The 24,938-nt window shown below is 42.9% G+C and overlaps 1 protein-coding gene across 1 annotated transcript in view; it reads left to right on the forward strand.

Annotated features, from left to right (window-relative positions):
- LOC144681046 (mechanosensitive cation channel TMEM63B-like) overlaps window positions 1-24,938 on the forward strand; it is a 314,615-nt gene that overhangs the window by 273,870 nt on the left and 15,807 nt on the right. The window contains exons 18-20 of the mRNA XM_078542732.1: window positions 4,906-4,971; window positions 6,041-6,203; window positions 9,796-9,901. Coding sequence (XP_078398858.1) covers window positions 4,906-4,971; window positions 6,041-6,203; window positions 9,796-9,901 — 335 coding nt within the window. The remainder of the gene's footprint in view (window positions 1-4,905; window positions 4,972-6,040; window positions 6,204-9,795; window positions 9,902-24,938) is intronic.

Consider the following 24,938-nt stretch of genomic DNA (forward strand, 5'->3'; position numbering starts at 1 on the left):
ATAAATACTTATCCTGGTGTCACTGCTTTAGTGGAGGTGTGATGGGCACTTATCCAAGTGTCGGCCCTCTAGTGTCAGCTTAAGCAGAAGAAATCATGCCAAGATTAATCCTCTTTGCTCTTTTTAAAAAAAAGCCCAGTGTGTAATCTCTTTAAAAGAACTGATTTGCTGGAATAATGTGGGGCAGTGGTGCCTATTCCGCAACACTAAATGGATATGTACTTTGCCATGATCTTTTCCCACCTTCAATCCAGGTATCCACTAGCTGTGAAAATTATTTCCCACCCCCCGTAGAAACAGATCAACCCATTAACAAAACAACTGGCTGCCTATGAGTTAGACTGTGAAGAAGGTGTGTGCTGTAGTTCAAAGCTGTAGAACTCAATTGTTCCCTAGATTCTACCTGGGGAATGCCTTGGATGTTTTTAAAATGAGCATGAATAGTTTCTTTAAACATAATTTATTTATCTGACATCTCCCCTACTTTGTCGAGAATGGAATTTGAACCCTGTTCCCAAATATGAAGCCTTTCGCAGTAGGAATTTAGCATCATAGCACTGTGGCCCATATTTTACTTTGCAAAAACTACAACAGATTCTGGAACTGGAAATTGCTGGGAATGAGCTTTCAGCAAAATCTTAAATGTTCAAAAAAATAAAGCCATTCAAGTTCAGGGAAGAGCCTCCAAAAGCGCATCAAGTTTAAAGCTAATTTTCAGAGTAGTGAGGATAAAAGTTGATTGGGAAGAGCATTAAGGGTGACGATGGCAAATTGTGCAACAGTAGAGTAAATACTCAGCAGGTCCAGTCTTAATGGATTGACAAGCTAGGTGAGGTAACAGAGGGTTGATGAGGGCAATGCTGTTGATGTGGTGTACATGGACTTCCAAAAGGCATTTGATAGGCGCTGCACAACAGACTTGTGAGCAAAGTTGAACTCGTGGAATAAAGGGCAGTAACAACATGGATACAAAATTAGCTGAGTGACAGGAAACAGAGTGTAGTGGTTAATTGTTTTTGGACTGGAGGAAGGTTTATAGTGGAGTCCCGCAGGCTTGGTGTTAGGACTCCTGCTTTTCCTGCGATAAATTAATGGCCTAGACTTTGATGTACAGGGCACAATTTCAAAATTTGCAGATGATACAAAACTTGGAAGCTTGTGAACTGTGGGGAGGAGCTTCAAAACAATATGAGCAAATTGGTGGAATGGGCAGACAAGTGGCAGATGAAATTTAACGCAGAGAAGTGTACAGTAATTCATTTTGGTTTACAAAATAAAGGGTACAATTCTAAAGGGGGTGCAGGAGCAGAGGGACCTAGATTTTGGGAAGATTCCATTAGACTGGAAAATAACAAATGTAACTCTTTTATTCAAAAAGGGGGGCAGACAGAAAACAGGAAACTACAGGCCAGTTAGCTTAAAATCTGTCATGGGCAAAATGTTAGAAGCTATTATTAATTATGTTATAGGGCACTTAGGAAAGTTTAAGGCAATCAGGCAGAGTCAATATCACAGAATCTCACTGCAGAAGAGGCCCTTCGGCCCATCGAGTCTGCACCGACACATGAGAAACACCTGACCTACCTACCTAATCCCATTTACCAGCACATGGTCCATGTTATGATGGGCCAAGTGCTCATCCAGGTACTTTTTAAAGGGTGTGAGGCATCCCGCCTCCACCTCCCTCCCAGGCAGCGCATTCCAGACCGTCACCACCCACTGGGTAAAAAGGTTTTTCCTCACACCACCCCCCCAAACCTCCTGCCCCTCACCTAGAACTTGTGTCCCCTTGTGACTGACCCTTCAACTAAGAGGAACAGCTGCACCCTGTCCATGCCCCTCCATAAACCTGTACACCTCGATCAGGTCGCCCCTCAGTCTTCTCTACTCCAATGAAAACAACCCAAGTCTATCCAACCTCTCTTCATAACTTCAGTGTTTCATCCCAGGCAACGTCCTGGTGAATCTCCTCTGCACCCCCTCTAGTGCAATCACATCCTTCCTATAACGTGGCGACCAGAACTGCACACAGTACTCCAGCTGTGGCCTCACCAAGGTTCTAAACAACTCCAACATGACCTCCCTACTTTTGTAATCTATGCATCGATTGATAAAGGCAAGTGTCCCATATGCCTTTTTCACCACCCCACTAACATGCCCCTTTGCCTTCAGAGATCTATGGACACACACGCCAAGGTCCCTTTGTTCCTCAGAACTTCCTAGTGTCATGCCATTCATTGAATACTTCCTTGTCAAATTACTCCTTCCAAAGTGTACCACCTCACACTTTACAGGATTAAATTCCATCTGCCACTTATCTGCCCATTTGACCACCCCGTCTATATCTTCCAGTAGCCCAAGACACTCAACATCACTATTAACCACCCGGCTAATCTTTGTGTCATCCACAAACTTACTAATCCTACCCCCCACATAGTCATCTATGTTGTTTATATAAATGACAAATAATAGGGGACCGAGCACAGATCCATGTGGTACACCACTGGACACTGGCTTCCAGTCACTAAAGCATCCTTCTGTCATCACCCTCTGTCTCCTACAACTAAGCCACTTTTGAATCCACCTTATCAAATTACCCTGCATCCCATGTGCATTTGCCTTCTTTATAAGTCTCCCATGTGGGACCTTGTCAAAGGCTTTGCTGAAATCCATATAAGCTACATCAACTGCACTACTCTCATCTACACACCTGGTCACCTCAAAAAATTCAATCAAATTTGTTAGGCATGACCTCCCTCTGACAAAGCCATGCTGACTATCCCTGATCAAACCTTGCCTCTCCAAGTGGAGATAGATTCTCTCCTTCAGAATTTTTTCCAATAGTTTCCTTACCACTGACGTGAGACTCACTGGCCTGTAGTTCCCTGGCTTATCTCTACAACCCTTCTGAAATAGCGGAACCACATTAGCTGTTCTCCAGTTCTCTGACACCCCTCCCGTGACCAGAGAGGAATTAAAAATTTGGGTCAGAGCCCCTGCTCTGATGATTTTATGAAAGGGAAACCATGGTTAACCAATTTATTGGAGTTCTTTGAAGGAGTTGCATGTGCTGTGGATAAAGGGAAACCGGTGAATGTGGTGCACTTAGATTTCCAGAAGGCATTTGATAAGGTGCCACATCAAAGGTTATTGCAGAAAATAAAAGCTCATGGTGTAGGGGGTAACACATTGACATGGATAGAAGATTGGCTGGCTAACAGGAAACCGATGGTAGCCATGGTTGATGGGATGTAACAAGTGGCGTGCCACAAGGATCAGTGCTGGGGAACTTTTAACAATTTATATAAATGACTTGGATGAAGGGGCAGATGATATGGTTGCTAAATTTGCTGATGACGCAAAGGTAGGTAGGAAAGTAAGTTGTGAGGAGAACATAAGGAGGCTGCAAAGTAACATGGGTTAAGTGAGTGGGCAAAGATCTGGCAAATGGAGTATAATGTGGGAAAATGTGAAATTGTTCATTTTGGCAGGAAGAACAAAAAAGAAGCATGTTATCTAAATGATGAGAGTTTGCAGAGCTCTGAGATTCAGAGGGATCTGGGTGTCTTAGTGCATGAGTCACAAAAGGCTAGTATGCAAGTACAACAAGTAATTAGGAAAGCTAATAGATTGTTATTGTTTATTACAAGGGGAATTGAATGCAAAAGTAGGGAGATTATGCTTCAATCGTACAGGGAACGGATGAGACCACATCTGGAGTACTGTGTACAGTATTGGTCTCCTTATTTAAGGAAAGATATAATTGTGTTAGAAACAGTTCAGAAGGTTTACTAGGCTAATATTAGGTTAGGCTTGTATCCACTGGAGTTCAGAAGAGTAAGAGGTAACTTGATTGAAACCTTTAAGGTCCTGAGAGAGTGGATGTGGAGAGGATGTTTCCTCTTGTGGGAGAATCAAGAACTAGGGGTCACTGTTTAAAAATAAGGGGTCACTGATTTAAGACAGAGATGAGGAGAAATTTTTCTGAGAGTTGTGAGCCTTTGGAACTCTTCCCTAAAGGCAGTGGAAGCAGGGTCTTTGAATATTTTTAAGGCAGAGCTAGATAGATTCGTGATTACCCTTTCACCCCCATGTTATTGGGAGCATGAGAGAGGTTACAAACCATGTTATTGAATGGTGGAGCAAGCTTGAAGGGCTGAGTGGCCTACTGCTGCTCCTAGTTTGCATGTACGTGTGCATAAATCATTGTAGGTGGCAGGGCATGTTGAGAGAGCAGTTAATAGAGCGTACAGCATCCTGTGCTTTACCGATAGGTCCTTAGAGCACAAAAACAAGGAAGTTCTGATAAACCTGTGTAAAACACTGGTTCAGCCTCAAGTAGAGTATTGCATCTAGTTCTGGGCACCACATTTTAGGAAGGATGTGAAGGTATTAGAGTGTGCAGAAAAGATTCATGAGAATGGTTCCAGGGATGAGGAGCTTCAGTTATGTAGAAGTTGGGACATTTTTCCTTGGAGAAGAGAATGTTGAGAGGAGATTTGGTGGAGGTATTCAAAATCGTGAGAGGTCTGTGCAGAATGGATAGGGAGAAATTGTTCCCACTGGCGCCACGATTGAGAACCAGAGGGCACAGAATTAAGGCAATTGGTAAAAGAAGAAATGGCGATATGAGAATAATTTTTTCAAACTGCGAATGATTAGGATCTAGGAGTGTGGTGGAGGCAGGTTCAATCAAGGTATTCAAGAGAGAATTGGATTATTATCTGAAAAGGAAGAATGTGCAGGGCTGGGGAAAAAGATGAGCGGGGGGTGGTGGCATTAGTTGAATTGCTCCTTCAGAGAGCCATCGCAGACACAATAGGCCAAATGGTCTACTGTGCTGTAACCATTCTATGATTCTAGGTTGCAAGCTGCACTCTAAAGCCATGCTTATTTCTATTCCAGTCTGGACCTGTTTTTTCGTTGGCTGTTTGACAAAAAGTTTCTGGAAGAAGCCACTGTTCGATTTGAGTGAGTAACTAACTAGCAACCTTCTCAATATTATTGACTTGTATTGTTGGTTAATTCTTTTCCCCCTTCCTTGGTGCGTACACAGACACAAGTAGTGTGTTAGAGAAGTGAATACAGAATTAGAAGACTTGTCTGTGACCTATATGCTGGTTTAAACAGCAAGGTTAAGGTGGGTCGATGGTGGGGGTAGTTAGGTGGAGGAGATCAGGAGAAACCATCATCTCTAAATGTTAAGAGTTTTATTGAGGATGTGAACTGATAGGTAAGCTTAAATTATCATAGAGTAAACCAAGAGCTGAATTTTAACTGATAAAAAAGTACATTTAAAATAGATATATTAGGAAGACAAAAGCAAAGTACTACAGACGCTGGAAATCTGAAATGAAAATGCGGAAATAGTCAACAGGTCAGACAGCATCTGTGGTGAGCGAAACCGAGTTAATGTTTCAGGTCAATGACCTTTCATCAGAAACGTTAACTCTGTTTCTCTCTCTCTACAGATGCTGCCAGTGCAATGGAAAGAACCTGCACTTCTATGGCACCTTGCATGATCTTGGAATATTTCCAAAGCACTTCAGTTAGGGGCATTGGAGATCCAGATAGAGGATGCAGTGGGGAAGGTGCTAACAGACCCAAGAATATGAAGAAAACTCAGCAAAGGGATCTAAAACAATTTCTGTATAATCTTTAGTTTTCGTGTATTTATAGCTCATGAAACTCTGGATGGCGCTATTATAAAGAATGGAACTGCAAGCCCTTCCCTGAGGAGACACAAGTATTGTGTGTGTATATTACATGTTCCAGTGAGCTTTAAAAGTGCCAAAAACTCTTTCATTGTATTTACATACTCTACTCTCTATTTGAACCACTAAATGTTTGATCTACCTGCTACTATGCTATTGTTATTTTGGGAAAATAGTTGTATTCAGTTAACAAAGCTAATCAAAATGGTATGGCTTTGCTAGGGCTTATGACCACAGTGTTTTACAACAGTAATCTGCTCCGAGCAATGATGATCAGAATTTGATCTCAGCAGACATGAAGTACAGTATTGTATTTGCTATTTTAGGTGCGTCTTTCTCCCTGATAACGGTGCTTTCTTTGTGAACTACGTGATTGCTTCTGCATTCATCGGGAATGCCATGGATCTTCTGCGCATTCCAGGCTTGCTAATGTACATGATTCGCCTCTCTTTAGCCAAGTCAGCAGCGGAGAGGAAAAACGTCAAACGTGTAGGTGTCTTTAATCTATCTTTCTTTCTTTCTCATATACCAACCATGTACTGTTTATGACAATGGAAGGATGCAACTCTTTTGAGAATCATTTTGAAATTATACGTCTGCCCAAGTTTGAGGTTGTTTTTTTTTTCTCTCTCGCTCTCCCACTCACACAACATTCTCCCAACAAAAGACTGGACAGGCAGAAATGGCGATGTAATTTCCAACTAGGCCTTGGATCAGTAAATCTATCACCGGGGGCAGGAATTCATTCAATGTATCTCCAGATAACCCTGCAGGCCTAACAGGTTAGGTGACTGGACGCAGTTGTGAAGCTCTGTGCTGGGGAGCTGCATAATTTTAGGTGATTCCAGCTTGGGGTTCCTTATGCCTGGATCTTTGTCAGCTTGTCTAAGCTCTGGACTTTTAAATGAAGCTCATCTATACAAAAGGAGAGTGTGCGTACTTTATATCAGACAAACAGATGCTGTTAACTATTTATTTGCATTATCTTTGTTCAGAGGCATTTTGGCATAATGAGACTCAGGTGGCCAAGAAAATATTTGCTGCCAATTTTTTTGTGCTTTATTTTGTGTCCATTCCCCAAAATCCTATTGCATTTGCCTGAAAATACGAACTATCCTTATTGAATCATTTGAGTGCCCCTCATGCCATGCATAAGTACTCTTGATATACTATACAAGTTGCCAATTGTTTGAGGTTTATCATGACAGTCTACTAAAAATTACTGTGGAATCACAGTAGGGTAACTGATATTAAAATCCTGAATCTAAAGGAGGTTTCTAAGAGCTGCATAAAATGAAGCCCAATGGCCTGAACAAGTTTACTTAGAGTAATGGAGCATCTTCTAAAACTACGTTCAGACTATGCTAACTCAAATTTTCTCATCTGAAACCAATTGCCTTTATATCAGAGCTGCTAGCTTTTGCCAGTGCTGATTGTAAATATCCATTTGCAAATGCATTTATAGTACTTTCAAACGTAGTGTGTTCTGGCAGCCTGTCCACATTGGAGCCAACCATTGACCTCAGAAATACACCATAAGTTGGATTCAGATTATGCCATGCCCTTGAGCTTGTCTTTCCCTCATCACTGAGTTGGTGCAGAGCACAGACTAGATCACCTTAGACCATTCAAGCGCCCTACAACTTGCTTCTAGTTGAGGCTGCCCTCCTGCTGCTGTTAAGATTTAGAAGCATGCTAGCACACATCATTCGGCGGCTTTAGCACTCGGTTAGTTAAATGTTTGGTGGGAGAAAGAGTTTTGATTTCCAACTTAAAATGGGAGTTGCCCACATTGTAAACCCAAGGTATGGCTGAACATTGCACACCAGAAGGTCTCTGTTTCGATCTTCCAGACTCTGCTAAATTAACTAATCTTGGCTAAGATAGGATTCAGGATGCTACAGTTTTCCTCATTGCCCCTGTAGTAGGTGGAATTAAGTTGATTGAGTTCTTATTCCTAACTACTGTCCTGCTGTAAAGTACACAAATGTTAGTGGGCTAGTGAGAACAGGACTTGGCTCAGCTAAAGTGCCATGCAAAGATGAATCATTCGCTAAAACTGTCTAGCCACACCCATGAAGAAGTAAGGTATCAGAATGTGTCTGGTAACTTGAATTCTGAAGCAAGCAATGATTTTGGAGATGGAGAAGGTTTAAAAAAATGTGGCAAAAGAATTAAGGAAGCAATATTAATAAACATTGAGTAGTCATTTTTTTCACTTTATGTAGAATGCAGTCCTAATGCTGTATTTTTTGATCAATTGAGAGCTTTTTCTGCCTCATTCTCAGACATACTCTTCATCCTAATTTTGATATATTCTGTGGCCCATCTTCATTAAGGTCCCCACTATTGCCTGGTGTTTATTGTTTATAGTATAGATTCGTTCTCAACACATTCAGGGTCCCAGGATGCCAATACCTCATCATATTCATTGCTTGCAATCCCTAGGAAGTGAGAAAGAAAGGAAATGGAAAGCAAGCAACAAGAGGAAATGAGAGGCAAAGAGAGAAAAGGCAAGAAAAGTTGAGTAAAATGGAGGAAAAGATGAGAACAGGTGAGAGTAAGGGGAAAATAGATATTTGGAAGCATATTTGAACTCAAGAAAAAAAATGGAAGAGGGAGAAGCAGGTAAAGTGATGACTGTAAGCAGTCATTGGTTATGTTACGCAGTTTGTACCACCTCACATACATGGTATAATGCTATAGAAAGTTAGATGAATTGGATTAATGTTAGAATAATGTTCTCTAATGCTGCTGCTTTACTGCCATTGTTTTGGCAGTGAATAGGTGCTGCACAGCTCCTTCTGAAAGTTTTTTGAAGAACTGTTTAATGCAGTCTTTTTCCATTTAAGTTTGATGTTAGTATTGAGAATTGAGCACTTCCACTATTTTTTTATGTTGAGCACACCTAAATCAGGTATGGAATATGTCAGATATAGGTAGAATTCCTTTTTACTCTCTCCTTCCCACCCCCACCCAAATAATTTGCCTATCTTAACCCACTGATATTCAAATCTTTTTTTCTGGATTAGACACCTCAAAACACATCCTGAACAATAGAAATGGTGTATGAATAAAAATCAGATCATCAGAACCCTTGAATTTCCCACCCCACCCCCTCCCTTCCGCAGAATCTGGGACCCCCAATTTGAAAGCCTGTGCTTTAACCTTATATTTTTCTCTTGCCTGACAGCTGCTCTACTGTTTTATTTAGTCAACAGCTTTTGACCATATCTTTGGCTTCCTTTCCTGAACAATATCCTCTAGCTTCAGGCATATTACTGAAAGAGGAACCAGAAGTTCATACACAAGTTTCTCAGTTCTTATTCGCTCAATGTGTTGCTGCAATCTATTACAAGGCACCATTTAAAATAACTACACTATAATATTTGAACTTTTTAAAATCTCCACAGTTTCTTACCAGCTATTGAGAGATATTGATATTAGTGATTGGTATGTTCCCATTTCAGATATGCAGTGCCAGTATTCAACAATCCCAGGTTGTTTATAGCAGAACAGTGTTTGTTCTATTCTATCTGAACAGTCTACTTCAGACACAAAAGAATTACCCCTCCTTGAACCATAGTGATATTTTTGCATTTCCCACACCTACTTATGCACCTCTAGAGAAAGATTGCTATGTTAGAGGGTGGTTTTGTGCTGTCAGACCATTCGTACCCATCGGGACCCTTGGAGCCAACTGGGAGAGCAGACCCCATCCCACTGGTCTAGGCTGAAACTAAGCCAAAGTTTTGAGTATGAAAAGACCATGTATAGCCCATTGAATCGCCCTGTTCTCATATTCAAGCATGTTTTTTTTAATGTAGAGTAATGTTGTAATTGTTACTGAACTGCCTTGAAGGAGTTAGAGCTCAATGATGTGAGCTAGCTAAATTAAGTTGTAGATATAGAAGTGATAAAACTGAAGTCTCACCTTACGTTAATTATTGCCTTTGTTAAATTTTTTTCAGCTTCCTCCCACCATTAAGCTAGTCTCTTCAGTTCAGAATCAGCAGCATTTCAGCTAAGATTTGTTTATTTTGACTTTTGTCTGTTGGTTGCACTCTCTCTCTATCTCTAGCATCAAGCGTACGAGTTTCAGTTTGGAGCTGCCTATGGGTGGATGATGTGCGTCTTCACTGTCGTCATGACCTACAGCATTACATGTCCCATTATAGTCCCATTTGGTGAGTATTTGATTTGTTAGCATGTTGAAAGGGGTTGGCATATCCCAGTTGCGCAGCCCTTTCCGTAACTGATGCTGAGTTAACCTAGACATAGTGCCCCCATTCCTTCAATTCCCAGGTGCAGTGCCTCTCCCTCTTTGGTGGATGGGTTATCCCAGATGCAATGCCTCTCCCTCTTTGGTGGGTGGGTTATCCCAGATGCAGTGTCACTTCCTCTTTAGGGGGTGGGTTACCCCAGATGCAGTGTCACTTCCTCATTAGGGGGTGGGTTACCCCAGCTACAGTGCCTCTCCCTCTTTAGGGGGTGGGTTATCCCAGGTGCAGTGCACCTCTTTCTTTAGGGTGCTCAGCAATAAGTGAGTTTTCAGAAAAAGATGAAAAATATTTCTCATGCTTTTGCTAATGTGGAATAAGATAACAGAAAAATGTAACTAAGAGAGAGATGGCAATGTATCTGGGTGCCCCTTCCCTTATGTTTGGCCTATGTGATCCTGATGAGCATTTTCAGCTAAATTTGCAGTGATTTTCACATGGAGTCACAGTGACCTCTTCTGGAAGCTTAACAATCTATGTATGATCAATGCAGTGAACAATTTATTTTTGACAGAACTTAATGGTCCTTAGTGTTTTTCATGGTATTTGTTCTACACCATGTATAACTGTAAACTAAATTACTTTCCAGTTATTGGTTTACAACTAATCAAAACATCCCTTTGATGGAGTGAACAATGAACCATAATAAATGTATTGGTTACAGTGCATTAATGTCATTTTTTAATTAAAAGTTTTTTACGGTGAGGGCAAAGGATTAACCAGCAGTGGTTGCTTAGCAAAGTGTTATCCTTGTATAATTGAGTTTTTTGTTATATGGCTAACTTGTGAGCTCCCCTGAGGGCTTAGTGGTTATGTGCACCTCATAGTCTGGTACATAGTCATAAGGACTAGAAAGGTTCCAGACTTTCCTTCTGCTGAAGTAACTGACCCCAGCCAAGGTGACGCTCAAGAGGCTGTAGTTTGTCTCAGTTGTCCTACGCTGGGGAGCAAATAGCTGGCCAGCATTCCCTCACCTGTTTGCTTTTCAGTGAATCCCCTTCTAAGAAATGAACAGGCAAAATGAGCATCTTGCCTGATTGTGATGCCCTCCACATTTGCCCACTCGCTGACACTTGTCTTTGCTGACATGTGAAGAGTGGCCATTTATGGGAATGTACCGGAATACTGCCAGGAAGTCAGCACCTTCCTATCAGATGGTGAGAAAAATGTACAAAGTAGGAATTAAAATTTTCTACTGGATGACTGAATGTCAAAACCTCTGGAAAATTAATAATCCTCATTCCAAAAATATTGAAATTATTCACCCTTCAATGCGTAAAGATACGAATTCACAAACTCAGTGCTTAATACCTATACTGATGGATGGTGCATATAAACTGACCAACAGATATTAAACCTGCTTATTTAATATGATCTACACGTTTATCAGTCATGTATTACAAATGCAAAACAGTTTTTTTACAGGAGAGCCAGTTGCTTAAATGTTGGGTTTTTCTGACCTGGAGCCTGAAATTTACAACTACTTTGTGCAGTATAAAGTTTTCTCTCCTTTATATTCTGATTAAATGAAGCTGTGTTAACTTAACATTAGGCCCTATAATCTTAACCACATTGGCAGATTACTGCACTATATCAGGACTGTCCAACCTTTCAGAATCGGAGCCTAGATATTTGTACTAATATTGAGGACTGAACCATGATATTAGCCACATGTACCTGAACTGATGCATGGGAGATTCAAACATAACCAAACAACACCATGCAATTTGGACCTCATACACAAAAAGCCAGACTTCTCCTCAATGTACACATACATCCAGACCCTAATGTATACAGAAGGGCAGGCATTCCTCTCTTTCTCCTGCCCCCACCACACCACCTCCCCCCACCCCCCCACCCCCCACCCCGACCCCCAACCTCCCACCTACCCAATCACTCCCTAGCAGCTCTTGGATTCCATACACCCATTCCATCCCCTAAACCATGAACAATTTAAACTGTTTCCCTTATGAGTCCATTGCCATACTTTACTTTCTATGCCCCCGCCCCCCCTCCACCAATCATCCTTTCTATCCCCTCTTTAATCATCCCTCCCTTCTCTTACCCCTCTCCCCTGAATTGTGCAAAGTTGGCAAGTTTCAGCTTCACCTCTTTTAACTTGCCTGGCTGTAGGAGTGCAGCAGAAAAGGCTGGTCCCTCAATTCTAAGTCCAGGCATCTGAAAATAGAGTTTACCAGACTGCCAGGACAGGGAAATGTTAAAGGACTACAGCTGGATTACACTTTATCCGACCTCCCCTCCCTCTTGTATGTAGCTTGTCTTCAATGACTTGGTGACAAAGAAGACTTGAGTTCCTCACACCTATTATTGGAGGTGAGGAGACATGGGAGAGGTGTTTAAGAAGACAGTTTGAAGTAGAGAAATCAACCCAGGGGTTATCTATGCATTCCAGGATGATCCTGGAGTAGTGAGCAGTTTTAACAGACAACGCCAGGATCCAATAGTATTTTATGCTGTCCAGCCAAATCTGGTGGTGGATGGATAAACTAGTTTTGCGCCATTTTCTTTTAAATCTGCTTCCTTTGAACTTAAGGGAGAGAGATGAGGACAGTGCTAGAGGAAATGGTTATGGTAAGAGAGAGTAATGGTTCTTTGGCAAATAGGGCACCAAAGGTGGTGAGGGTGTGTGAACCAATCAGTATCTGCAGAAATGTTGTGAACGGAGGGCCAAAGGCTAGACAATTGGGATTTTGAAATTGCAGTTGTAAATGAATTAGATGAAAGTGTTTTCCAGGGATGGATACAGGAGGATGTAGGATTTGGGGCCTGGAAAGGGATGTGGGTGATGAGTGATACAAGGCAGTGATCAGAGAGCCTTATCTGTGATTGATACAGTGGAATTAGCAAGACCATGTGGGATGGCAAGGTCAAGGAGATGGCGATAAAATGGGTTGGGGAGTTTACCTGGAATAAGAGAATTAGGAAGGATAAGAGGGCAGAGAACTCGCTGGAGAGAGAACGTGATCTCTTGAGTTTGAGGTTGAAATCATGGAGGATAGGAAGTCATCTGTTCAGAGGCTGAGGCTGGAAAACAGTGAGAAAATTGTCGTAGTTGGGAGGGCAATAGAGAAGGATAATTTTGAAAGAGGGGTGAGAAGGGTGGACATAAGAACATACAAATTAGGAGCAGGAGTAGACCACTCAGCCCCTCGAGCCTGCTCTGCCATTTGATAAATCATAGCTGATCCGATTGTGGCCTCAACTCTCCTGTCTACCCCTTATCTTTAGATTCTTGACTGACAAGGAAGTCAATTTAATTCAACCTTAAAAATGTTCAATTACCCAGCCTGCACTCTCTGAGGAAGAGAACTCCACATGTTAACAACTTTCTCTTTGTCTCCAACTTAAATGGGAGACCCTTTATTTTTAAACTGTGTCCCCTAGTTCTGGTTTCTCTGATAAGGGAAAGCATCCTTTCAGCATCCAGCCTGTCGAGTCCCCTCAGGATCTTATACATTTCAATAAGATCACCTTTCATTCTTCTAAACTCCAATGCATACAGGCCCAGCCTGTCCAACCTTTCCCCATAAGATAACCTCTTCATCCCAGGAATCAGTCAAATGAACCTTCCCTGTGATGCTTCCAATGCACTTATATCCTTTCTTAAATAGGGAGACCAAAACTGTAGGAACATAAGAGCAGGAGTAGGCCAATCAGCCCCTCAAGCCTACTCCGACTTTTAACTTCATGGTTGATCTTCTACCTCTACACCATCTTCTTGCACCATCCCCTGATGTCATTGGTGTCTACAAATCTATCAACTGCTGCTTTGAACATACTCAATGACTGAGCCTCCACAGCCCCCTGGGGTAGAGAATTCCAAAGGTTTGTCACCCTCAGGACTGAGGTGAGGAGAAATTTCTTCAGTCAAAATAGCCTACCTCTTATTCTGAGACTCTGTCCCCTGGATCTAGACCCTCCAACCAGGGGAAATAACCTTTCTGCATCTATCCCTGTGAGCCCTGTAAGAATTTTGTACACTTCAATGAGATCACCCTCATTCTTCTCAACTGTAGAAAATACAGGCCCAGTTTCCTCAATCTCTACTTATAAGACAATCCCACCATCCCAGAGATTAGTCTGGTGAACCTCTGTATTGCCAGTGCTATGATCCTTGGCCAGACGCCAGGATGTTGGGGGAGATCTAGTTAGTAACTAAAGTTTGAGATTCAAGATGCTTACTAAGTGAATAAAGCCACAAGATTCCACAGGTTTTGAACAACCAAAAATAAACTTTACTATACAAGTTCAGAAAGATCCAACCATTTACAATATCTATCTTGCATTCAGGATAAGTATGAGGTATATGTGAATTAACAGGCAAACTGTGGTCAGACATACCACACGATACAATAGATGACAGATGCGACCTAAACAGATTCCAGGGATTTCTCAACAACCCACGCAGAAATTTTGAGCCAACCAATCTCACTGAAACTTCATCTTTCTCGCAAGGGTTTCTAATCCCCACAATTGGAGACCTAGCCTTGGAATTCTCTTCGAAAGTTGCTCCCCTCTGGCATCTTCAACAATGACCCACCACGCAGGGTTTCAGTCTCACCTTCCGAGATTCTTTTTCCCTGGATTTCTGAATACACTCGAGCTTCATTTTCCACACACAATCTCTGATCTTTGGCTGTGCCAAGCAGAACATAGTGCTTCAAGGGGGTACCTTTGCCCCACCAGCCAGCAGCAGCATGGAGTCACCAACCTTTGGCTGCCTTCTCAGATCTTCAGGGATCCTCTCATGCCCACTTCTGAGTCTGCTCCCTGCAGCGCTCTCTTGGATTCAGAGCCTATTACTCTGCTCCTGTCTTCCTTCACTTAAGGGACCTATTTCTGACCCTTGGCTTTCATCCCTTACCTGGGACTGCCTTTTGGGACCTCTCCCTGTCCTCCCCCTCCCATGTCCTGCTCCCTGGGCCATGCTCACTTGCTAATGGCACTCCTCAGATCATTTGACTTGCCCTTTTCATGGCATTCCTCTCTCCTCTCTGCACAAGCTTACAGAGCCAGTCCTCTGCCAAAAGAATGCAAACCCAGCAAACTGCACATTTGCGACCATTTCCTGGCTGGTGCATGTGCAGGTGGCCCAAGGTTCATCAGGAACTGGAGTTCCCCATCTCTGAACTTCAAACTAAATTAAGCATTTGAGTTTCTTAACGCCAGCGTATGCTTCCTTAATAAGGAGACCAAAACTGCACACCATACTACAGTTATGGTCTCACCAAGGCTCTATGAAATATCAGCAAGACTTCCTTACTCCTGTACTCTAAATCATCTTCAATAAAGACCAATATCCAATTTGCCTTCCTAATTGCTTGCTGCATCTGCATGTTAGCTTTGTGACTTATGAACAAGAATACCCAGGTCTCTTTGGCCTTCAACACTTCCCAATCAAGAAATACTCTGCATCTCTGTTTTTCATACCACTTTCCTACCAACTGTACACAGTACTCCAGATGTGGTCTCACCAGTGCCCTACATAGCTGAAGCAAAACTTATCTACTTCTATATTCCATTTCCTCTGGTAATAAACACCAACATTCCATACTAACTTTTTGTGATTCATGTACTAGGACACTCTGATCCCTCTGTACTGCAGAATTCTGCAATCTCTGTCCAGGTGAGATGCTCAAAGGATGGAAAAGTACCAGAGGTGGTCAAGCCAAGGTGTCATTTGACGATGAGCACCACGCTACAACTGCAGTAGTCTTGGCAAGAGCAGTGCTGGAATATGTAGCCATGTAAAGAGGCTTCATCAAGTGGCAAGATGTTATCACCCTCAACCAGATTTCCATTCAGGCCATGATGTCAATGCGATCATCTACAATAGGTTGATGAATGGCAAGGGCCTTGTTCACAAGTGAACGCACATTCTGGCAGGAGATGCATAAAGGGGTAGTGAGAGCAGATCTGCTGGCAAAGTCCACAGGGTCAGCAGTGGGAGGGAATTGAGCAGGAAGAAGATTGGTAAGGTTCACCCCCAGTGGGCACATTGGTCGGGTAGATGGACGACAGGGTGGGATGGAGCAGTTGGGGTTGCTACTCATCCATATACTGGATGTTTTACCAGTACATTAAGAGCAAGAGATGCAGACATCCTAGTTAATGAGGAGGAGTGTGAAACATTACATACAATAAGCATAGTGCGAGAGGAAGTACTGGAGCGACTGACATCCTGGAAGGCGGATAAGTCACCAGGGCTGGATGGATTGTATCCCAGGCTGTTAAAGGAAGCCAAGGAGGAAATAGCAGATGCTCTGAGGATAATTTTCCAATCCTCACTATATACAGGCAACGTACCAAAGGATTGGAAGTCTGCAAATGTTGTACCATTTAAAAAGGGTGCAAGGGATAGGCCAGAAAATTATTAAACCAGTTAGTCTGACTTCAGTGGTGGGCAAATTATTGGAATCAATTCTGAGACAGGATAAACTGTCACTTAGAAAGGCATAGGTTGATCAGGGACAGTCAACATGGTTTTGCTAGGGGAAGATCATGTCTTACTCACTTCATATAATTTTTTGACGATGTAACAAGGAGAATTGATGAGGGTAGTGCAGTGGATGTTGGCTTCATGGATTTTAGTAAGACATTTGACAAGGTCCCACATGGCAGAGTGGTCAGAAAAGTGAGATCCCTTGGGATACAGGGGAAGGTGCAAGTTGGATCCAAAATTGGCTCAGTGACAGGAAACAATGGTCAATAGATGTTTTTGCAAATGGGCTGTGTTGGGGCCCTTGCTGTTTGTTGTATATGTTAATGATTTGGACATAAATGCGGGAGGTATGATTGGGAAATTTGCAGACACACAAATTGGCCGTGTAGTTGATAGTGAAGAGGATAGCTGTTGCCTCTAGAATGATATCAATGGTTTGGTTGAGTGGGCAGAAAAGTGGCAAATGGAATTCAATTTGGAAAAGTGTGAGGTAATGCATTTGGGGAAGACTAACAAAACAAGGGAATACTCAATAAACAGGAGGATATTGAGAGGGGTTGTGGATGTGAGAGACCTTGGAGTGCATGACCACAGGTCCCTGAAGGTGGAAGGACAGGTGGATAAGGTGGTAAAGGAATGCTTTTCTTTATTGGACGAGGTATTGAGTATCAAAGCAGGGATGTAATGATGGAACTGCATAAAACGCTGGTTAGGCCACGGCTGGAATTTTGTGTACAGTTCTGGTCACCACATTACAGGAAGAACACAATTGCATTGGAGAGAGTGCAGAGGAGATTTACAAGCATGTTGCCAGGACTTGAAAATTGCAGTTATGAGGAGAGATTGGATAGGTTAGGGTTGTTTCTCTTAGAACAGAGGAGGCTGAGGGGTAACTTAATTGAGTTGTACAAAATTGAGGGATCTAGATAGGATAGACAGGAAAGACTTGTTTCCCCTAGCTGAGGGTCAATTACCAGGGAGCATAGATTTAAGGTGATTGATAGATGGATTAGAGGGGACACGAGAACAACATTTTTTCAAGTACAGGGTGGTGGGCATCTGGAGTTCACTGCCTAAATCAGTGGTTGAGGTTGAAATGCTCAACTCATTTAAAAGGTACTTGGATCTACATCTGAAGCACTGTAATCTGAAAGGCTATAGACCAAGTCCTGGAAAGTGGGATTAAAATGACCAGCTAGTTTTTTTTCTCTCTCTTCTGGCTGGCACTGACATACTGGGCTAAATGGTCTCTTTCTGCACCGTAACTTTTCTATGCTTCTATGAGCCAGTGCCGAGTATCTTGATGAGCCCTTGAGGGTGCCACAAGAGAGACAGAGGGAAGCTGTAGGCTTATCTAACAGGGATTCAAACCTGGGAGGGCAGCAAGAGAGCAGAAAGATTGAGGAATATTGAACAATTGGGGTAGGGAATTGGGAGGGAAAAATGAGAGTGGAGAGTGGAAAGGAAGCATAATAAAAGAAGAGCGAGGTCTTGGAGGGATGAAGAAAAAAGTAAAAGAGTAAATGTGGAAATAGATTGCGCTTGGGTCTGGAGCGGCATCCAAAATGCACCCACATATGGACTCCAGGAAAGCTCAAGCTACATAGATATGGCTACATCAAATTAGGATACCTAAACCAGGATGGCTTCCTGGCTTTTTCTTTTATACAGGGAAAAATACCATTTGTTATATGAAATGGCAGAATTTTAAAATTCATTCTAACAAATTTGGATGTGCTAGCATTGAGGGGTACAAAACACCTTGAAGTATTGGGTGATTACAAATCTGTGCTAAAATTAACAACCATCCCCTAACTTCCACTTCCCCACCTCCCAGACATCAGGCTGTGGTATCAACACACCAAACCTTGTTGACAACATGGTCAGGTAACTCCAACAACATCCTTAATACATCAGATGAAGAGCAAATGGAAGGAATGTGCAAACTTGCAAGTGTAAAGTTATTAACTTGCCCCACTCTCGTGAATAATTGGTCTACAGCTGTTATTTTTGTTTAACTACTGGGTTACACTATAGCTCATAGATCTGTCATTCTGTTGTGCATATGCCATTCATTAGTGCAACTTCTGCATCTTTTTCTTTCCTTATATATTGTCTGATGGTTCACATCATTGAGATGTGAAACAAATCAAGAGAGTATAAGCCTGTATTATTTTGCTAAACAACGTTTAATAAAATAATACATTTTGTTAATAAAACGGATATTTCTCCTTTTCTCCCAACTTGTTCCCTACGTTTTCCAAAGGATTGTTTGTAACAAGGAACAGCGATTCAATTAAAATTGAAAGCTTGAGGCAGGGTTGAAAGCAATTAGGCTTATTTTTTTCATTGAACTTGCTTTTATCTAGCACTTCTTTTCCTCCGGACATCCTAAAGTACTTAACAGCCAATGAAATACTTTTGTCGTGTAGTTATTTTATGTAAGCAAACACGAGACCCAATTTGCACGCAGCAAGTTCTGCCTGGAACCTCTGGATTGGGGATTGAACTCATAATCTTCTGATATAGAGATAGGATTCCTACCACTGAGCCAGGGTTAAATATTGATATTAGGCAGGAGGTTACAGTCAGATCAACCATGACCTTATTGAATGGCAGAGCAGGCTCAAAGGGCTGAGTGGCCTACTTCTGCTCCTAATTGGCACGTTCATATTAAATAACCCTCCCTGTGGAAAATATTTCTAACCATGACTAACTAAACATGATTCTGCTCACCATTGTTTAACTGGATAAATGTTGTTAGTACGTGTTAAGCCCTTCATTACTGTTGGATGTCCAGCTGTTTAAATGGCAAATGTAAGTGGTGAATTTAATTGGAGTTTCTTTGAATGGATTTGTCATCTTAATGCAAGGAAGATGCACTTTTCTACTCCCACCCCCATTCCATAAGAGACACAAATTTGAACTATCTCTGGCTGAGTGTTCATAATCTAGTGAGTACTACACTGTCAGCATTATTGACTTTTCCTTTGAGAATGAGTTCCAACTGTCTTCAGGTGGTCATTGAAGACCCAATGGTGCTGCTTAAGGAAGAACCTGTGAATCATTTTTGAGATGTTTCAACACATTAGTGTTCTAAATTTAATACTGCGGTTCAAACAGGTGGAACAATTATTCCCCCACATTCAGTTTTCAAGCAAATATCAAAGACAGCAGTGATGTGGACTCCAGGTCTGATTCAGTGAAATTGGACACTACTCAGCTGTTTGTAGAACATGTTCCCTCTTATTTTAATAATCCTCCAGATTTTGGCTCTCTGATTACAGTTCATTTTCTTTTTAGGACTGTAGTTCTATACACAAATCCGTAGGAATATTAAGCCTTAATAAAGGTGCGTATAGACTGAACCATTACAGACTCCTCTGTCAGTCAGCAATTAACCAACACAAACTTTCAGTTGTTCAATTTTGATTTGGTTACGGAATCTTAATTCCTAAAGTATTTCTGCTTCTCCACGTGCTTCCTCTGCATTCCAAACTCTCTTTAGCCAATTTTTGGCCTGTATTTTGAAGCCATGTATAATTGCTTTAGTCATTCAGTAGTATAGAACTTGAGTATTGCTGAAAAAACAGATCAATGTAAGGGAGAACCACAATTTCTACTGTTTGTGAAGAGAGTGCTGATTGGTCAGCAAGTGGACTCTGGTAGAGGTGTTGCCATGGAGATTAGACCAGTGACAGTTAACTGCCAAGCATTGTTTGAAATTTAAACCAGGCAGCTTGACCCTGATTGGTCAAGGCAGCGAATGGCTGCCAAATATTTTGTTTAGCTGAAACAGGCTAAACAGGTGTGTACATGTTCTTTCTGTCTGCATTTGTACAAAGTGTCCTGATAAGTGCAAGATGAAAAGCTTTGACACGTCTCTTTTTTAGCAATAATTGCTTTAATGAGGTGTCAGCCCTAGTTTAAGTGATCTATTAGTTATAGAAACAAGACTAGATCATTCAGTCCCTTGAGCCTGTTCAACCATTCTATTAAATCATACCAAGACCCATGCTTGTTACATTTTCTTGGAACCATGCAATAGGTGCCAAAATAGCTGTGTCTTTTTTTATTCATTCACGGGATGTGGGCTTCGCTGGCTGCGCCAGCATTTATTGCCCATCCCTAATTGCCCTTGAGAATATGGTGGTGAGCTGCCTTCTTGAACCGTTGCGGCCCATGTGGTGTAGGTACAGAGTGCTGTTAGGAAGGTAGTGCCAGGATTTTGACCCAGCGTCAGTGAAGGAACGGCAATATGTTTCCAAGTCAGGATGATGAGTAACTTGGAGGGGAGCTTCTAGGTGGTGATATTCCCATCTATCTGCTGCCCTTGTCCTTCTAGATGGTAGTGGTCATGGGTTTGGAAGGTGCTGCCCAAGGAGCCTTGGTGAATTGCTGCAGTGCATCTTGTAGATGGTACACACTGCTGCTACTGTGCGATAGTGGTGGAGGGAGTGAATGTTTGTGGATGTGGTGCCAATCAAGCGGACTGCTTTGTCCTGGACGTGTCCAGCTTCTTGAGTGTTGTAGGAGCTGCACTTATCCAGGCAAGTGGGGAGTATTCCTTCACGCACCTAACTTGTGCCTTGTAGATGGTGGACAGGCTCTGTGGAGTCAGGAGGTGAGTTACTAGCCTCTGATCTGCTCTTGTAGCCACAGTATTTATATGGCTAGTCCAGTTCAGTTTTTGGTCAATGGTAACCCCCAGGATGTTGATAGTGGGGGGTTCAGTGATGGTAATGCCATTGAACATCAAGGGGCGATGGTTGGATTCTCTCTTGTTGGAGAAAGTTATTACCTGACACCTGACACGTGCGAATGTTACTTGCCACTTGTCAGCCCAAGCCTGGATATTGTTCAGATCTTGCTGCATTTGGACATGGACTGCTTCAGTATCTGAGGAGTTGTGAATGGTGCTGAACATTGTGCAATCATCAGTGAACATCCCCACTTCTGACCTTTATGATGGAAGGAAGGACATTGATGAAGCAGATGAAGATGGTTGGGCCTAGGACACTACCCTGAGGAATTCCTGCAGTGATGTCCTGGAGTTGAGATGACTGACATCCAACAACCACAACCATCTTCCTTTGTGCTAGGTATGACTCCAACCCGTGGAGAGTTTTCCCCCTGATTCCCATTGACTTCAGTTTTGCTAGGGTTCCTTAATGCCACACTCGGTCAAATACTGCCTTGATGTCAAGGGCAGTCGCTCTTGCCTCACCTCGGGAGTTCAGCTCTTTTGTGCATGTTTGAACCACGGTGGTAATGAGGTCAGGAGCTGAGTATCCCTGGTGGAACCCAAACTGGGCATCAGTGAGCAGGTTATTGCAAAGCAAATGCCGCTTGATAGCACTGCTGATGACCCCTTCCATTACTGATGATCGAGAGTAGACTGATGGGGCAGTAATTGGCTGGGTTTGATTTGTCCTGCTTTGTGTACAGGACATACCTGGGCAATTTTCCACATAGCTGGGTAGATGCCAGTATTGTAGCTGTACTGGAACAGCTTGGCTAGGGGTGCGGCAAGTTCTGGAGCACAAGTCTTCAGTACTATTGCCGGAATATTGTCAGGGCCCATTGCCTTTGCATTATCCATTGTCTTCAGCTGTTTCTTCATATCACGTGGATTGAATCGAATTGGCTGAAGACTGGCATCTGTGATGCTGGGGACCTCCAGAGGAGATGGATCATCCGCTAGACACTTCTGGCTGCAGATTGTTGCAAATGCTTCAGCCTTATATTTTGCACTGCTGTGCTGGGCTCATCCATCATTGAGGATGGGGATATTTGTGGAGCCTCCGCCTCCTAGTGAGTCGTTTAATTGTCCATCACCATTTATGACTGGATGTGGCAGGACTGCAGAGCTTGGCTCTGATCTGTTGGTTGTGAGATCCCTTAGATCTGTCTATCACTTGCTACTTATGCTGTTTGGCACACAAGTGGTCCTGTTTTATAGCTTCACCAGGTTGACACCTCATTTTTAGGTATGCCTGGTGCTGCTCCTGGCATGCCCACCTGCACTCTTCATTGAACCAGGGTTGATTCCATGGCTTGATGGTAATGGTAGAGTGGGGGATATGCCAGACCATGAGGTTACAGATTGTGTTCGAGTACAATTGCTGCTGATGATGGCCCACAGCAGCTCATGGATGCCCAGTCTTGAGTTGCTAGATCTGTTCAAAATTTGTCCCGTTTAGCACGGTGGTACTGCCACACAACACAATGGAGGATATCCTCAATGGGAAAGACTGTGCAGTGGTCACTCCTACCGATACTGTCATGGACAGATATATCTGTGGCAGGCAGGTTGGTGAGGATGAGGTCAAGTATGTTTTTCCCTCTTGTTGGTTCCCTCACCACCTGCTGCAGACCCAGTGTAGCAGCTATGTCCTTTAGGGCTCGGTCAGTAGTGGTGCGACCGAGACACTCTTGATGATGGACATTGAAGTCCCCCACCCAGAGTACATTCTGCACCCTTGCCAACCTCAGTGCTCCCTCCAAGTGATGTTCAACATGGAGGTGCACTGATTCATCAGTTGAGGGAGGGCAGTACGTGGTAATCAGCAGGAGATTTCCTTGCCCATTTTTGACCTGGCGCCATGAGACTTCATGGGTCCGGAGTCAATGTTAAGGACTCGCAGGACACTGTATACCACTGTGCCGCCACCTCTGCTGGGTCTGCCCTGTTGGTGTCTGGGATAGTATCTGCAAGGCATGATGCCATGAGGATGACTATGTCAGGCTGTTGCTTAACTAGTCTGTGAGACAGCTCTCCCAATTTTGGCACTAGCCCCCAGCTGTTAGTAAGGAGGACTTTACAGGGGTCGACACGGCTGCAATTGCCATTGTCGATGCCGAGTGGCATCATTCCTTTTTTGCGCCTTTGTAGCGGTTTGTTACAACTGAGTGGCTTGCTAGTGGCCATTTAAGAGTAGTCTAAAGATGGGTTTTTTACAACAATCGACAACAGTTTCATGGTGGTCATTAGACTTTTAATTCCAGACTTTTATTGAATTCAAATCCCACCATCTGCAGTGGGTCACCAGAGCATTACCCTGGATTACGAGTTCAGTGACAATACCACTATGCCATTGCCTCCCCCTGTGCTCTGAGCAATCACAAGGGCTGACTGTTTAGATGATTATTTAAAGCAGTCCCACACTGCAAGAAGCACTTTTTTCTAACCTCAGTTTTTTCCCCCTCTCCTGAAGGTCCTGACTAGCTCTCCAGTAGCCCTTGTAGCATCTCTCCACCTTGCCCTCATGGGGTTTTATTTTTGAGCCTGAACAGTGTCAGTAAACATTTCTTTAAATTTGTTCTTGTTTATTCAAGTCTTTGAGAGAACTATATTTTGGGGGCAGAAAGGAACACAAGCCCTGCATCATTTTTGTCAACCCTGGTTCAATAAAGAGTGCAGGAGAGCATGCCAGGAGCAGCACCACATATAATCTAAAAATGAAGTGTCAATCTGGTGAAGCTACAGCATAGGTCTACTAGCATACCAAACAGCGAAAGCAGCATGCGATAGACAGAGCTAAGTGATCCCACAACCGACAGATCAGATCTAAGCTCTGCAGTCCTGCCACATCCAGTCATGAATGGTGGTGGACAATTAAACAACTCACTGGAGGAGGAGACTGCCCAAATATCTCCATTCTCAATGATGGAGGAGCCCAGCACATCAGTGCAAAAGATGAGGCTGAAGCATTTGCAACAATCTTCAGCCAGAAGTGCTGAGTGGATGATCCACCTCTGCCTCCTCCACAGGACCCCAGCATCACAGATGCCAGTCTTCAGCCAATTCAATTCGTTCCACGTGATATCAAGAAGGCTGAAGGCACTGTACACTGCAAAGGCAATGGGCCCTGACAACATTCTGGCAATAGTACTGCAGAGTACTGCAACTGTCTTGAGTGGGAGATCTGAAAAAGACACTTTCAAAATCCAGACCAATGTCAAGCAAGGCTGTGAGAGAGTTTCCATACTATTTACAATCTATCTGACAGGCTATTCACCCCATTAAAAATCTGCGACCTCTACCACCTCGAAGGACAAAGACAGCAAATGCATGGAAACACCACCTGCAAGCTCCCCTACAAGTCTCTCACCATCCAGACTTGGAACTATATTGCACTTCCTCTGCTGTGACTGGGTCAAAGTCCTGGCACTCCCCTCCTAACAGCACTGTAGGAATAATAATAATGATGATGATCTCTCAGTACCTACACCACATGGACTGCAGCAGTTCAAGAAAGCAGCTCACCACCACCACCTTCTCTGGCAATTAGGGATGGGCAGCAAATGCTGAACTAGCCAGGAATGCCCACATCCTATGAAAGATTCTCCAATTACCCCCAAAAAGATCCTGGCACAATTTTATGATCTATCATCTCACTCTTTTTGCCTTAATTGCTTTCCCCCTGTTTCCCAGTTTGGAATCATGACCTCTGATCTCCTTCAGCTATACAACCCAAT

This window comes from Cetorhinus maximus, chromosome 5 (genome assembly GCF_964194155.1).
Source record: "Cetorhinus maximus chromosome 5, sCetMax3.hap1.1, whole genome shotgun sequence".
Taxonomy (NCBI): domain Eukaryota; kingdom Metazoa; phylum Chordata; class Chondrichthyes; order Lamniformes; family Cetorhinidae; genus Cetorhinus; species Cetorhinus maximus.